This window comes from Eleginops maclovinus, chromosome 3, assembly GCF_036324505.1.
Source record: "Eleginops maclovinus isolate JMC-PN-2008 ecotype Puerto Natales chromosome 3, JC_Emac_rtc_rv5, whole genome shotgun sequence".
Lineage (NCBI taxonomy): Eukaryota > Metazoa > Chordata > Actinopteri > Perciformes > Eleginopidae > Eleginops > Eleginops maclovinus.
Window position 1 is genome coordinate 27,230,807 of NC_086351.1, and position 17,297 is coordinate 27,248,103.

Below are 17,297 nucleotides of genomic sequence, written 5' to 3' on the forward strand. Positions count from 1 at the left end.
TTTTTGCGTTTTGTCAGGATGTGCGCCACTTTAAACGAAGCCTCTGTACAAGCAGTAGCCTTCTGTGCTGGTCTGGTAAAAAGAGACTGCTGTCGTTGTAGCTGTATTTTCAGCTCCGTTATCTTTTCTTTCTGTAGATTCCTACTGGCTGGAAAGTCCTGTGAGAAGGTGTTGTGGACTGTGTTGAAATGGCACTCCACATTGCATTTTTTACCAACCGCCAAGCTTACTCCACAGATCAAACAAACAAACTTGACCTTTACACTTGTGAAACAAAAGTCTATTTTCCAATTCTCATGAAAAAAGTATGTTTTCCGCCTTTTTTTTGCATTCAGCGGCCGTGCTCATTAGCCTGCTAACATCACGAAACTAACCCAACGTCTCTGCTAACATGACTGAATTTAGGAACTATGCCGGTATCACGACCAATCAAATTAGACAGTCGCATAACTTGTTTAAATGATTGGCAAATAATAATTTGATGTCAGAAGGGGGCGGGATATGTGTGAATTTAGTTGGATGGAAATTAGAATTGGCTTAGCAAGTGACAAATGTTATATTATGAAAATTTGTGTTTAAATGTAGACTATTTGGCGAGCTACTTTGAAGGGGGCGGCGAGGGACTAGTAACGTGTTGGAGACCCCTGTTATAGCCTAATACATAAATCGTTACACATTTATTTTCAAAAGCTGGCACTTGCAGATTTTGCCAAAAAGTCTTTATTTTACCTTCTCACAACAAGTAAGTTATCCAGGATAAACTGCCCAAAACTTCACACAAAACATAATAGCATACAGTTAATAATTATGTGGAGCAGCAAAATACAACAGAAATAAAGATGATTGTGGAGTTGGTGAATAGGGTTATTATACTTAAATTGAGTTGACACTGCGTCAAGATACTTTTCAGTACTACGTGTTATCAGATCATTTACAAACAGAACATGAATACAGGCATAGAAATTAACCGTAAACTTTATTGGTATGGGACCTTGGTAAAAAAGTGTTTCAGAGTAGTCATAGTATGATGATAATAATAATAATAATAATAATAATAATAATAATAATAATAATAATAATAATAATAATAATAATGGAATACAATTAAATGATAGAAAATGTCTTAATATAAATGTAACATAGAAAATGTTCAGTAATTTAACTGTTAGATATTCTGATTTCAAAGATGTGTCTCTCATCACTTAAAACCCCTGACTATAAAGAAAATCAATAATATATTTTAAAACTACAACTCCCATTATATCAGCTGTGCACCGATATGCAGAACGACGCCATATGTTGTAGTTTCTTTTTGCTATGCAACAAGGTGTTGTTATTAAGATATATAATATAACTATATCTACCGATTGGATCAGATATGAAAGTCGGCCGAATTAGTATTGATGCAGTAAGGAGACACATTGTGTGAAAAGAAATGAAAGATGTTGTTGATAGCATATATATTTATGATCCACATCATGCATTCAGTTTCATTGTGGGAATTCTTCCAGTGTTTCCAAAAAGTCTTCTCATTAGGGCTCTATAAATAAAGAACTAAAGCAGAATTGTAATATTTAATGCAGCCGACCCATTTATTACAATGCATTTATGTGATGGCTTTCAAAGAGAAAGTAAGTACACGCGGATTAAATATATACAGAAATATTATTATGAATAACACTGCAATTGCCACTTAGCACTACACTGTATTTGTTATTTTTGAAATAAAAAATGTATTGGAGTATGAAAAACATGGTGGTTTCAATACACAACAAATAGTCCCATTTCATTTGCATATGATTTAGTGAGTCACATTTTATTCTGTGCAGTTGGTTAGCAGAATCATAGACAAAGCTCAGAAAAAAATATATATTACAAAGGATAGAACTGATTGGAAAGGGTCATCTGACACAAAAACACATTTTGTTCCCAACACATCCATCACATCTTTCACAACTGAAATCATTTTCTTACGACTTTACACTTTTGTATAACACAGCATGTATAACTAATGATTTAAAAATCATATCCACTAGGTGATCTCTACATAAGCCAAGAAAAGATAGTTTTTAATATTTTTTATTCCTCACAAGGTAATTATTTCATAGCGTCCACAAAACACGCTCTATTATGTAAGGGGTATTGTTTATTTCAAAAGACACATTATACCACTTTTCACACAACCACATACTAAATAAACGAATGACTTGACTCCCAATATTAATTTAAATTATTTTATTGACTTGAAAAAAATCGTTTTGCTGCTGCTAAGAAAAAAATGATTTGTTCTGCGGCGCACTAACGGCTGAACTGCGACAACAACAATGTAATTTAAAATTAACAGAACTGATCAAGGTTCACTGTAACTGTCCAAGTCTGTTCACAGTTTCTGATCCATTAACAAGTCCTTAAACACTTCAGAGCCGATACCGTGTCCTGCTAGTATTTACTTCCTGTTTGTCTTTTGTTGATTTATCTAACATCCTGCTCTGTTGTGTTTTAACCTCTTTGCTTCTCTCACCTGATCCTCCTTAGCAGCAATGATGTTATGCGTATGTGCTTCGAGTATGAATAACCTCTGAGTTGTCTGAATTGACCAATAAGAATCCAGAATTCAACTAAGCTGTGTAATAAATTGAGATAATCAAAATCAGGAGTGCCATTTAGTGCAGCTGCACTTACTTTGCATCTGCATCTAATAATGTGCATTTTCTTTTCCCAAAAACGCGATACATTTTTTAAAGAGATGTTAGAAAGGACGTTTAGGAAAAATTGATTGGCTTACAGTAATGTGTATAACACTCTTCACTCTGTTAAATGTAGTCCTTTATCAAAGGAACCATATTAGAAGGCTGTGAGTAATAACATCTGGATTTATAATAAATTTGAGACTATCTATGAAAACCAGTTTAATTCAGGTGATAAATTACGTTTTTGTTTGGTGTTTCTGTCACTTCAAACTCTTTGCATAATCTAATTCACAGTTGTGTTTGGCTTTTATTCCTCAGAAGCAGCTTTTTTTTTTAATAGTCAAGGCTTTACACAGATAGATTCCTACCAAAATTCATCATCCTGTGACAAGAGTTCACAGATTTCACAGAATATTGCACCCTCTTGTCTCATCTTACCTATCCAGTAATGGCTTGTTTTTCGCAAAGACCTGCATATAAAGTATGTGGCTAAAGGGCACTTAAGGTCTCAGTAAAATAACTCTTTAAAAGTGTATAAATACATTTAGGAATTATCCTGATATTTCCTAATGACATGCTATTAAGGCACCATACGTATTAATGCATCTGATGTAGAGTTTGGCGAACGCTGATGACAATACTGAAAATGTAACATTTACTGCTTTGTCTTCTTCTTGTTCCAGTTCTCTTCCAATGGTAGCTTTGGGTTTTGGAGCATCTCTTATCTCTAAAAAAAATTAGATGGAATAGAGTGAGAGATTCCTAATACAAGTGATGTAAACTTCCACTATTCAGTGTTTTAGTTACATTACCTTTGTCATAGTAAGCAAACATCACATCACCAATATTTAACTATCAATACCAAAAAAAACTTTTCTGCTACATTTATCCCGTTTTCACCCGGTTTACTGATTGTTTATGGGCACCCTTCACTGCACATTTAGAGTTAATCCTACAGTGTTTGTATTGCATTTAAGTTTTGTGGTTGTGCTCTTACCAACTCAATCCTCCTTTTTGGCTTTCACGCTCTCTATATCCTGAGAGGCTTCAGTTGCAGATGTCACTGCACACACATTGAGAGGAGATCAATACATGATACAATACAATCAACATTACAGTCTTCATACAGAGGACATTTTTTTTAACATATGGCTACACCATCACCAAAACTAAAGAGACAACTAATGTAACAATGCACCACACAAGAACATCCCTTATTTGTCACATCTGGTTCTACTGAACTGGTTACTAGTGATTTACTTAGTTTCTAAGTTCACAATACTGTATGGCTAATGGTCTGGTATGCACACTGCATGGATTCCAGAGAAAGGGTTTGTTATGCAGTTTGTCTTCACAAGACCTGTTTGCTAAATGTTCTGCCTGTAGAGGCATGGCTGCCCTAAAAGTACAGCATGTTCTCTGACAGTCGAGGGTGGAGTGCAGGAGGAAATGAAACCACTAGCTCTGCTTCTTAAAGTAAAAATTCACCACCAAAATTATAATTTGTAAACTTTGTTTGTATTGCTTTCACAATGTACAAAAAAAATATGAATCCAAAAGACAGAGAATTGTTTTTGATTCATTTAATTTAGCGAGGGGCCCTGTGAATTAAATGAGCCCTATAATGCTTTTTGAGGTTTTTGTGTTCTATAGGTTTTTGTGCATGTAAATGGTCTGCAAAGCTTTAAAGGTCCCCTATAATGCAAAATCCACCTTTTCATGTGTTTTTTACATGTGTCCCCTCTGTGTTAAAGGTCTCCTATTATGCTCTTTTATGACATATATTATAGGCCTCAAAAATATATATATAAAAAAAACATGTCTCTGACGTCTTTTGCTCAAAATGCATGCACGCGCACGATTGTGGCATGACCACGCAAACTGACGCATGTTCTTAGGTTACTATATAAAAAATGTGCAAAAGTCTTCGGTATCCTTTCCATATCAACATGTTTTAAGTGGAGCTAACCTCCTCTAGGGCAGACCTGGGCACCCAACGGCCCGTGGGCCACATCTGGCCCTTTGGGCGTCCCCGTCCGGCCTGCGTGAGGTCAATCAGAACATGAATGAACAAATATTTTGTGTTGCTTTTATTTTTGAAAAAAGTGTTTTTTTTAAAATTTACGTTTGGACGCACGTGCGTCATATACGTCCATGACGTGCGTGTGTGAACAGAGACAAGTGATGCTGGCCAGCTAGCCGTCAAACTGTAAGTTGACACCGAATGCCATGTTTTCAACAAAACATGGACTGCTAAATATGTATTTACAGAAGACAAACATGGACTGCTAAATATGTATTTACAGAAGACAAAGGTAAAGCGGTGTGCTTAGTTTGTGGTACCAAGGTCGCTGTGTTAAAGGATTACAATTTGAATCGCCACTACGTGACCAAACACGAGGAGAGATACAAAAGTTTGTCTGATGAAGAGCACGCAAGGGAGTCGGATGCTTTACTAGCTAAACTGCAAAACCAATAAGAACTTTTTATAAAACTTTGCACACCCAGAGATGCAGCTGTCAGGACAACTTTTATCATGTCCCACAAAATCGCCAGAAAAAGTAAGCCATTTTCTGACGGAGAGTTTATTAGGAGTGTTTGGTGGACTGCAACACAAATATGCCCGGAGAAAAAGGGCGCATTTGGGGACGTGCCCCTCTCCCGACGCACTGTAACGAGGAGGGTTGAGGACATCGCGGGAAATCTGGAGCTTCAGCTGAAGAACAGAGGCAACTTTGACTGTTTTTCTCTGGTTTTGGATGAGAGCTGCGATGTCCGTGACACTGCCCAGCCATGCAGTCAATGAAAGGAATAACAACTGGGAGTGATTTGTTCACGGAGGCATGTTTGGACAAATTGGGACTCAAATGGGCAGTGGCGGTTCTACATGGAATTACACCCCGGGCAAGATCCCCTCTGACATTTTTGCATTGTATTATACATCAGGAGATGTTGTGTAAGTCAGTGTTAAAAATTAACCATGTTGTTGATGTTGTAACTAAAATAGTTAACTTCATTAGGGCAAGAGCATTGAATCACAGACAGTTTGTTGCACTTTTGGAGGAAAATGAGACTGAACATCGTGACATAAGCTACCACACAGCTGTCAGGTGTCAGATAATGCACCCAGTGATGTTCAGATGGAACATCACTGGGTGCATTGACCTGCAGTCTGACACACTTCTGGCAGAGCACTTTAAGTCAGTCTCACTGCTGGATTTGTACTCTTCTCTCAAAGAGGAGAACTTTCCACACCTGAGGAGGCATGCTCAGAAGATTCTAGTCCTCTTTGGATCTACCTACACATGTGAACAGACATTCTCAGTGATGAAGTTAAAGAAATACAGATACAGATCCTCTATCACTGATGATCACCTCTCAGCTGTCCCTTGCATATCCACCTCAGCGTTCAGCCAGATTTCAATGCACTTGTTCAAGCCCAAGCCAGACTGGATTTCTCTCACTGAACAGTAAAATGAACAGAAAGAAATTAAAAGCATGTATTGCTTTTTGTATAAAGTTGATCAATTGCATACCTTTAACATACTGCAAAACATCTTTTCAGTGTTTGTGAAGATTATTTAAAAATAAAATGAAACACTGATATAATGATTGTTTTTGTTTTTACTCTTTATTACTCCTATAGTAGTATTTTCAAATTTGACCTACACCACAATTCCATATATTTATATAAATATTTACAGAATATCCTAATTCTTCTGATAACCAGAAGCAGCTAATACAAATATATCATTTACTGCTTTTAACAACGGGAGAAAATGAATATTGAGCAGAATTAAGTTCAAGTTATCATTGGTTCAGCCCTCCAACACAGTTCAGGTTTCTCATGAGGCCCCTTGTAAAAATTAATTGCCCACCCCTGCTCTAGGGGGTCCGGGAGCTTGCCACCCCGAACAGATTTTTTTTAAAAAATGTTTAAGTTAAATGTATCAATCTGGTGCACTTTGAGGGCAAAATGAACTCCAGTAATGGGACCAACACTCCCCTTTTAAACAGTATTTTTGTTTTACTGCCCTATATTATGAATTGGAATTATTTCATACCTGTTCTTCATTTATTCTCTGACTATAATGATCATATAAAGGTGTGCATTGGAAATACTTGTTTACATAAATGGTGACCAAACCGTTAGAGAGCCACTGAGATAACTTAAACTAAAGTGAACTACCCAAACCCTCAGAGAGACCTTTACCTCACTGAGCTGAGGCTATCGGAGCCTCTCAGTCTGACAGGAGAGGACCTTGTTGTAGAAACAGCTCCTCATATCCGTTAGCGCAGCTAGCTCCAGATGCTAACAACAACAATTCAATCCCGGGTACTCAACAACAAACTGCACGCACACACGCACGCACGCACACACACACACACACACACACACACACACACACACACACACACACACACACACACACACACACACACACACACACACACACACACACACACACACACACACACACACACACACACACACACCCGAGCTTGAATGACACAGAAACAGTGAAGTACTTCTGCAGTAGGCCTACTGTATGGTATTATTTTCAATGGCTTTATTGTATGATCAGTGTGACAGATGGCATGTGTACGGCTCCTTCTGCGTACTGCAATTTTGTGGACTACACCCCTGCGTGCAACAACATGTCCGCGTCTTCTAACTTAATTCCAACGTTGTCTTTTTTGTTTCTCGTAAGGTCTCCCTTTCTGTTGGCCGCTTGTTAGCAGACCCTTCACGCGATAGCAGAGCGAACAGGCAGGGCCGGTTCTAGCCCATTGGCTACCCTAGGCGATATTGAGATTTTGCGCCTATGTGTGGGTAACCCTGTATAGGCTATTATTCCGTCTTTGTTTAGTAGCCTAGCTTACATTCATTTTGAGATTATGTCTAAAACACTCAGGCCTAGCGCACTAGAGTTGAATGAACGATAGTAATATTTTAAAATCGCGTTGAAAAAAACCCCCCAAAAAAACCTGCAATCAATTTGTGGCGGTGGGTGTTGATTCTGGCGGCCTGCCACGCATTGGTATGAGAAACACTGTAATTTGATAGGCTGGGGAGGAACATCTCTAAGCGGTTGCTCAATCACTGTTTCAGGGGGTGTAAAGAGGTGCTGCAGTATGAGCAAAATAAATACTTTTTTGACCAATTAAAGCATGGAGACATGTCAAAGAAGAGGAAAAAACTACATATAAAACCTGAAAATAAACATAATTAAACTCAAATTCTCACTGAATATTAGGTCTCATTTGTCGTATCAGTACTTTTCCAGGCATACTGTATTTCAAACCAAGACTTCTGAATCATTTTTTTGATAGATTTTTCAGGCTTGGGTTTTTGAATATATACAAGTGAAACGTTTTATTCAATAATTCAAGGTTACATGGGGAGGGAGAAATTGATTAATACATATTTTGTGGGAAAGGTGTACCTTTTATAAATTACCACCAGATGTCCTCTGCATTTAATCAGTGCTAAATGACATTCTCAATAAAGTAAAATATTGTATGTTACATTTACACTGACTTGTATGTGATTTGAAGCAACACGGTATGATAGCAGTCAGTTCACAATAGAGTACAATTAGTGAGAGTTGCCTGACTGAATCTATTGTACTGTTAGCGTGCTCTTGGTAAAATGGACACTCAAGACAAAGGCTCATTTCTAACGCCAAGAGTGTTTGACTGCTTTTTGTTTGCTCACACTGTTTTATCTGTTCAGCCACACGGCGAAACAATATCCTGTTTATCCTGTCAACTCGGACCAATCACAGGACAGGCAGGGACTAATGTAAAGGATTGCTTATTACCACAACAATTGTATGGTAAACTGAGTTAGTTGTTGCCTATCATGTGTGTTTTTGATACCCGCTTAGTTAGAATGGCAGCCCCTTCAAGGGGGTGGTATTGTAAAACTTTGTCTTTATGTGTAACAAGAAGACTGATTGGCTTGCATGGCTGGTGAAGGATCATTAATTGTTTACCTGGATGTAAAACAAAATACATGACACACTGGGATATTTCTTCCTTTGTTAACCCCTTTCTGCTTGTCTAATTGCACTACATGTTTGCATAGATTTACTTGCTATTTCAGCTATTAGCAACGCTGTACTGTTTGACCTCCACCCAAAAACTCAGCCCTCCCTTTTTGCATTACAGGTTTGTCAGGTAACTCTTCAGGTTTTAATCCTGTAAAATCACTGAGCAGTAAACTCCCCCCAAGGCATACAGAAGGATTCTATTATCAACAATCCAGCCGTTAATAGTCATAGAAGAAATTTCACATAATAAATACATAAAGGATTCTTCTTTAAATAGTTTCTTTTGGAAGTATTTTAGATTTTTATAATTGACTATTAAAAGAAAACAGGGTAAACTTACTGACAATGATCGGTGTTAGAGTTTCATACCTTGAGGTGAGGGATCTGCCTTCGTTGAAGCAGCTGCAGTGACAGTGGATAATGGAGGCAACAGTGGAATAGTTGCTGCAGCAATCTTTATATCTATAAGAGAGTGTACTGCCTCAGCAGATGCTGATATTTCACTTGGTGCTGAAGCCTCGTCTGTTACTACTGCTCGTGATAGGGTTTTAGCTTCAGTTGGTGCTGTGGCTCCAGTTGGTGCTGTGGCTGTAGCTTCAGTTGGTGCTGCGACTTCAGTTGGTGCTGTGGCTGTAGCTTCAGTTTGTGCTGCGGCTTCAGTTATTGCTGTGGCTGTAGCTTCAGTTGGTGCTGTGGCTGTAGCTTCAGTTTGTGCTGCGGCTTCAGTTATTGCTGTGGCTGTAGCTTCAGTTGGTGCTGCGGCTTCAGTTGGTGCTGTGGCTGTAGCTTCAGTTGCTGCTGCGGCTTCAGTTTGTGCTGCGGCCTCAGTATGTGCTGTGGCTTCAGTTGTTGCTGTGGCTGTAGCTTCAGTTTGTGCTGCGGCTTCAGTATGTGCTGTGGCTTCAGTTGTTGCTGTGGTTGTAGCTTCAGTTGGTGCTGCAGCTTTAGTTGGTACTGCGGCTTCAGTTTGTGCTGCGGCTTCAGTTGTTGCTGTGGTTGTAGCTTCAGTTGGTGCTGTGGCTTCAGTTGATACTGCGGCTTCAGTTAGTGCTGCGGCTTCAATTGTTGCTGTGGCTGTAGCTTTAGTTTGTGCTGCGGCTTCAGTTTGTGCTGCGGCTTCAGTTTGTGCTGCGGCTTCAGTTTGTGCTGCAGCTTCAGTTGGTGCTGTGGCTTCAGCTAATGCTGTGGCTGTAGCTTCAGTTGGTGCTGTGGCTTTAGTTGGTGCTGCAGCTTCAGTTGGTGCTAGGACTTCTGTTGGTGCTGCTACTTCAGTTGGTGCTGCTACTTCAGTTGGTGCTAGGACTTCTGTTGCTGCGACTTCAGTTGGTATTGTGAAATCCGTTGGTGCTGTGGCTGGAGCTTCAGTAGTTAGTGCGACTTCAGTTGATGTTACGGCTTCAGTTGGTGCTGCGGCTTCAGTTGGTGTTGCAGCTTCAGTTGGTGCTGTTGCTTCAGTTGGTGCTAGGATTTCAATTGAAGTTGCAACCGTGGTTGGTGTTAGGGCTGGAGCTTCAGTGGGTGTTGCAGATTCAGTTGGTGCTGTAGCTTCAGTTGGTGCCTTGGCTGCTACTTCAGTTGGTGCTGTGGCTGTTGCTTCAGTTGGTACTGTGGCTTCGGTATGTGCTGGGGCTCCAATCGATGATGGTGCTCCAGCTACAGTTTGTGCTTGGGATGGTGCTAGGACTTCAGCTTCAGCTTGTGCTGGGGCTTCAGTTGTTGCTACAGCTGGTTCTGGGGCTTCAGTTTGTGCTGGGGCTGGCGCTGGGACTGCAGCTACAGCTACAGCTGGTTCTGGGGCAGCAGATCCACATGGTTCTGGGTATACACATGTTTCTGTTGAGGTAGGAGCTGATGAAGAATTGTCAGTTGGAGCCTCTGCCTCCACAGGAGCAGCCACTACAGCAGGTTCCTCAACAGCTAGAGCTGCTGCCTCTTCTACAACTACTGGGGTCTCTCTGGGCTCAGATACAAAAGGTTCAACAGCAGGGGGGGCAACTTCAGGAGAGGCCTCTGCTGGCTTGGTGCTAACCTTCTCATCAACAGGGGTATCTGTCTTCACAGCTACAACGGCAGGGTCCTCTGCCTGCACAGCTACATCAGCTGGGGCCTCCTCTGTTACCTCAACCAGGGCTCCGACCTCAGGAGTGGCCTCAGACACTAAAGTTTCTACAGGGACAGCTTTCTCCAAATGGGGTAGGGCCTCCAATACATCTACAGCATATTCAGGTTCAGTGTAGGCTTCAGTTGGAGCAGGAGTTTCTGGAACTGGCTTTGAAGGGCTGACAGGTTCTAGCTGTGGCTCAGGAGCAGACAGGAGGTCCTCCCCAGACCCAAGATCCTCCTGGGCCTCCAGGGCTACCAACACGACATCAGCTTCATCATCGGCTCCTGGTTGAAAATTGTCCGGTAAGGCAGTCTGCACAGGCAACTGCATCTGGTCCTCGATGGTTTGTGCATCTTCTGCAATGAAGCCATTTCTGACCGCTATCAAAACAGGGAGGACAACAGGAGCTCAATTAGATTTACGACTTGCAAGCAGGTTATCTGTGACAGTAACTACCTGACAACACTAGGCGAAACAAATAATCAGGAGAACACTCTCAATTTTGTTGAGTTGAACATTATTTGGGGGTTGGTGAGCTAATCTAGGCTTTAATACCAACATTTCTAATGACAACATTCAATACATCCTAAGTTGACATTCAACGAAGAATCAATTTCTATATTGCAGGGTGTTGAGTTTTTCATGCATGTTATTGTCTTGAATAAATAAACTCAAATTTTATCTGCTTATCAGCATGTTTCAGAAAGTGATTGGATGTAATTTTGCTGTTCTTGTAAGAGACCAAAGACAAATGTCTTACTGTAAGTTACTCTAATAAATAATATGAACAATATAAATCTAAACAACAGTTTAACTCAACATGCTAAAGAAAACATTTAATTTCCCTAGTTAAAAATGTGATTTATTGAACTCTGTCTTTGTCTAAGGCCCAGAGGACATGCAACTCACTCTCTCAGGAAATGAAATACACATGAAAATGCATTTGCTACATTTTGAGAGAGACCTTCATTGACCTACTTAACCTCTGCTGTTATAGATACTTGAACAAGCAACAAGTCCTCAGGTGGAAATACATTGATTTAGTAACAATGGCGGACTAGGACATTTTAACTCAGATGTAAGGAACTGTATCTAATCTCAGTCACATGAATCCAAACAGCAATACAGTCTACAGCTAAACTTGGATGTTCTCAATACTGCATTAATTGGATTTCCCTACTCTCCACTTGATGTCAGGGATAAACCAATCCCTATATCCTTTGACAAATTAGCTTCAACTGATAATAAGTTGAAGCAGTCTTCTGGTCAAATGATTGTTCTACTAAAAATACTGCCATTTCTAATGGATACAGTTAAAGGTAATGAATATTACACAAGCATTCTTGAACTCATAGAGATAGTTCAAATGTTGTTTGCTCCTGTTATTGGTCTACAGACTATTAACAACTCAAAAACACTAATTGAACAGCATTTAAAGCATATGAAGAGCATGTTCCCAGATAACAACACAAAACCAAAACAACATTAGCTACGTGATTCATATTTCATCCCAGATTTAACTACCAATGGTCCGTCATATGTGCATGAGATTTGAATCAAAGCATTGCTTTTTCAAACAATGGGCCTCAAAACTAAAATTTAAAAATGCTAAAAAGTCTTTAATAAGGCATAACCAAATGTATGAATGTTGGCAAAATGTAAGTCTGTCTGAGCACCCACTTTTTTCAAGTGAGTGTTCACTGGGGCCCACATCTGAAATAGACTAAATGTCATACTCAAAAGAAAAAATGAGGGCCTTTCTTGAACATGACCAAGTAAACCATGCTGTTTCTGTTAAATGGATCAATCTAAATGGCAACAAATATTTATGGGATAAGTCATTACTTATGAATATTGTTAATTCTAATACTTCACCAGTATTTGGACTTCTGAGAAATATCTATGTTATAAATTCATCATTATATTGTGTTGAGTTCCAACAACACAACACCATTTGTTATGATAAAGATTACATGGCATATAATATAGAGATACCAATCATGTCTGAAGCAACTGAACTGTTACCTGCTGAAAACTTAATAGATTACACTGCAAATTACAGTTTCAATCACAAAGATAAAGTCTATGTCCCTATAAAATATTACCTGGGAGATGTGGTTGGACTGCATAAAGAGTCATCTGATGTTCATGAAAGGTATTCCTAGACACGTTAGTATTGCAATGAGTTCTACTTGTCAGACAAGAGTGTTGATTTGGTTGGAAAATGTATGAAGCCGTGAAAAAAACCTAATTCTAAATGAAAATACAATCTGCTGTGTTTTCAGATGTGTCATTGGTCATTTGAAACAGTTTTGGTTATGTGAGCCATGCAATTCTTCTATTCGTATTTTAGGTGTGTGTGTGTGTGTGTGTGTGTGTGTGTGTGTGTGTGTGTGTGTGTGTGTGTGTGTGTGTGTGTGTGTGTGTGTGTGTGTGTTTTGTATTCCACACCACAGCTGTCTCAATGGCAATGTGAAAAGTGATGATGCAGCTCTCGACAATGAAAAAAAATTGGTGTTATTTCATGAGAAGCTTAAATTGAGATGTTGTGTGATGATTTATTTCTTAAAATAAGAACAAAAAAATCTTTTCCATGCCCGACATTTATGCAAACCAATGCTGCAGCTAGTTACTGGTTAAATCTAATTCAATATAAGATATATTTTTTTAATAAGAAAAAGTAAGATATATTGTCTTACAGTAAGAAAACTTTTCTTAAGTAAAAATATTCTTAACAAGATTATGTATCTTTTTAGACGAAAAATAAGACTTCCCAGAAATATTTTTTTTTTACTTTCTTAAAATTCCTTTTTTGCAGTGAAAGTAGGCTTTCAAAGTGGCTTTTTTATCACAGTTTCTCTCAATAGAAGTTTCACAGCTAATTTCCTTACAAACACATTGACTGACACAACGCGGAATGGTTCAGAAATCTGAATGGGTGAATAGTTCAGAGTGCACCGCTTCCGGATTTTATTTGTCTGTCATAAGTCCTGAAAAGAGCTTAGAGTGATGGCTGTAAGGGAATGTCACGGGCTGGCAAATCAAATGAAAATAAGTCATTCAAAGAAACGCAAAAAAGTGTGTGAGCTATACAATTGAAATATTTCTAATAATATCACGTTTAAACTAAGAGTTCAGAAATGCAGTCTTATAAGTTTTTACCCATTTTTTACTCTGATTTGACTTAACACACACCCCTTTTATTGATTTCAAACGTGTTTCCATTACTGTCCAGTTTACGGCTGACATACTAACTCACAGAGAATTCCACCATGGTGTGCGGCTTAAACTGCTGTTAGAAACAGTTTTGGTGGGGACATAGACAGCCTCTTCAGGCATGGATGACCAGCATGTCACCATAATTTAGCAGCCAAAGATAATCCCAGTCAAAAACAGTGCCATTTTTGGCTTAGAACACAGAATAGAGGGAGGGATGGGATGTGGAGCATAGGGGGCCTGTACAGGGAATGGGACCAGTGGTGGATCATACACTGACTGTACAGTATAACAGTCACTGTATGATCCACCACGGGTCCCATTCCCTGTCCAGATTTAAAAGAGATTTAAAACTCCACACATTAATTTGTCGAAGCCTGCCTGAAAAACACAATAAGAGATTTTCCAGCGGGAATGATGTATGTCTGGAAAGCTTCTCTAGGTTACTGTAGCTGGCAGGCTAAAGAGACAATGCTCTGGTACAAACATTATACATTGACACAGTAGACATTGAAAATGCTCAACTCACTTGAAAGGAAATATGCAGGTTTACTAAGGTGAATTTTGTTAATTTTCATACTTTCCTCAAAATCAACATGCTAGTTGTTTTTCTTATTAAAATCAAAGTATTTAGTTGAGCTGGAGCAATCCCCTGCAAAATAATGAACATTGTCTAACAAGGACAGTAAGTGTTATGGGGAGATGCAGTGAGAACATACTGTACATGCAGCTGTGTCAGCCATGACATAGCCATGTACCAGAAAGTTGAACTCATGAATATAAAATCACGGTCAGTGTCAGTGTACACAGGCTTGAACATAAGTGTCCAAACGACAAACAAAACAAGAACTACAGAGCAGACTGCACATTCAGATTTAATATGTATATTCAGGAATTTCAGGATAGCCTGAAAAGCATTTAGGTTCTTTGCAAAAGCCATCAATCTCATAGCCCCTCTCCTTTGCAAGCCAGCATCCATTGTTTTGTGCGAGAATTGAATTCCTGGAGCAGATTTCAAACAATCCTCATCATGCATAAACAGATAGTAATCTAAGCAGCTCACTTTTGAGGAAAACCTTGCATTCAGACTTGGAAGTACACAAAGCATGCACACTATCTAAGGAGAAATAACTTAATTCACAAATCAGACTACTGTAGATTGGCAAAAACGGTTTGGTCACCATTCTTTCCTCTGGCTGAAGATGCACTGCTAAGCAATCCCAGCTGGCTTTTTACACGGTGCTACTGTCGAAGTTTCATGAATTCCTCACAACATTTTACAAATCTAGCTTCTATATGTAAATGCCCAATTGGCTTTGGTAAGGAGTGGAAAATGAAACCCAAACACACAATATAGCTCTAATTTCATCAAAAAGCTAAACCATTCAGTTTTTGGCAGCATATTTTTTAATGGATACCAAGCTAGAAATGGTTAATTAAAACTGCTTAAGTCCACCTTAAGAACACTTCTGGGGAGCAATGAGAAAAACAAACATGAATAATTCTCTACATGGGCTGCTGTGGTATGCTTTGAAGCAGAAGAGAGTGAGAAAGCACATAGTGTTCTCGAGCAGAGTCACACACCCCTCAGCAAGCCTTGACTGAATAAGTGACTTACTCTACATGTGTAAATGTAAGAGTAAGTGTGTACACATACGGTATGCTTATGCTTAGTGTAAACACACACTAAGCTAGACACGTCTTTAGACATTTAAACATAGATTGTTAAAACTTACCCACTGTATCTCCATTGGCCTCTTCTGGCTTTGTCCCTGGTCTTTTTTCCTGATCAACAGTCTGTGTACTGGATGAGGAGCACCCCATGTTTGTCAGAAATAGTTGAAATAGTTTTTAAAATAATCTATTTTATTAACAAACCCAAGTTCCACTGCTCTATATTAGCAATACATAAACTGTACCATTTTCTCCAACAGTCTCTGATTTAATGCATGGCCTGATGTCTTCTTACCCCAGATCTGTTGTAAGAATGCAGCCAGGCAGTGAAAGCACTACTACTGCTGAATGTTGCCTGACTGCCTCATGCTCACAGGCACACTTTTCATGCAGAAGGGGGAGGCAACCATGTGTGAATAGAGTGTGTGTCCTCCCCTCTATAGGAGTGTCCCCTATGGAAGAGATCCACCACCTGGTGGTTAAGGGTAATACATGTACAACGAATTCATTTCTTTAAAAGGGTTTAGTCAATGAATGTATGCATTTACTGTCTTTTATTTCTATAATAGCTTTTATTTATTATTGTGAGATCATTTAAGTTCTTTATATGACTTATCTTCTGCATTGACATTAAACCTGATAAAAAAAACAACAACATACAATGAAATGTGAAGTGTAAAATGTGTATTTATTTGTTTAAGATATTTGGGATTAAAGGATTAAGATGTACAGACAATAACCCACCGTGTCGTATACTGAGAATGAATAAAAAGCTTCAGTAGAAAGCGTTACATTTGCATAAGTTTCAGCTTGTAGAGCAGGGTGATTCAAGGGATCCTGTGATACCACACTGCAGGGTGGGGGTTGAGTCTCAGCCTTTCATTTGCAGACAACTTGATTTTCGAGTGTCTCTAGGTTCTTTGACATGGCTTCATGTAAGCACGTTAAGGAAATGTGCAAATACCAATAAAAAACACAACCTACTACATTTGGCAGTTTCATTTCTTTCATGTTCTGACCCCATGTGAAGCCTTAGCCACAATCATTTTATTTATTTTTCATATTATCAAGAAATGCTGCTTATTTTGGAATTAACATATTGTGCCTATACTCACAGGGCATTTCTCTGAATAAATGGCGAATCTTACAAACAGGGAAAAAAAATCTTCATTATATGTTTTTTTCATTTGTCTTTTCGTTTATCAGTTCTCTCTCTAAGTTAATTGCTTATGCTCCGTTTGTGAGTTTAACTTCAATTCAGAGGAGCTAGAAATAGCTGCATTAGTTTGCCCTGTTGAATGTGTTCATTTTTGAAGTGACATGTTTGTTATGGACATTAAAATGTTGATATAAAACCATTAGATACCCAGCTTTACATCTCAAATAAGCCTGCCGCCTGTCATCAGCTGGGTAAATTAGAAGAATGTCTAACACAGTTAGGACATAAATTCTGCAATCTCACAGTGAACATAGGTGGTTCACTTTTTCACAAAGATCCTAAGGATCATAAGTTTGGGTCTAAATTTCCGTGTTTAATGCTTTGTATCTTGTTTGTGC

At 38.9% G+C, this 17,297-nt stretch overlaps 1 protein-coding gene across 1 annotated transcript; it reads right to left on the bottom strand.

Annotated features, from left to right (window-relative positions):
- Nucleotides 1-1,797: 1,797 nt before the first annotated feature.
- On the bottom strand, nucleotides 1,798-16,090 carry LOC134861339 (pneumococcal serine-rich repeat protein-like). Its single transcript, XM_063878465.1, has 4 exons — nucleotides 15,803-16,090; nucleotides 9,116-11,230; nucleotides 3,688-3,753; nucleotides 1,798-3,417 (listed from the first exon to the last, which is right to left on the bottom strand). The coding sequence occupies exons 1-3, from the start codon at nucleotides 15,888-15,890 to the stop codon at nucleotides 3,692-3,694; spliced, it is 2,265 nt and encodes a 754-aa protein (XP_063734535.1). The 5' UTR covers nucleotides 15,891-16,090; the 3' UTR covers nucleotides 1,798-3,417; nucleotides 3,688-3,691.
- Between the last annotated feature and the right edge of the window lie 1,207 nt (nucleotides 16,091-17,297).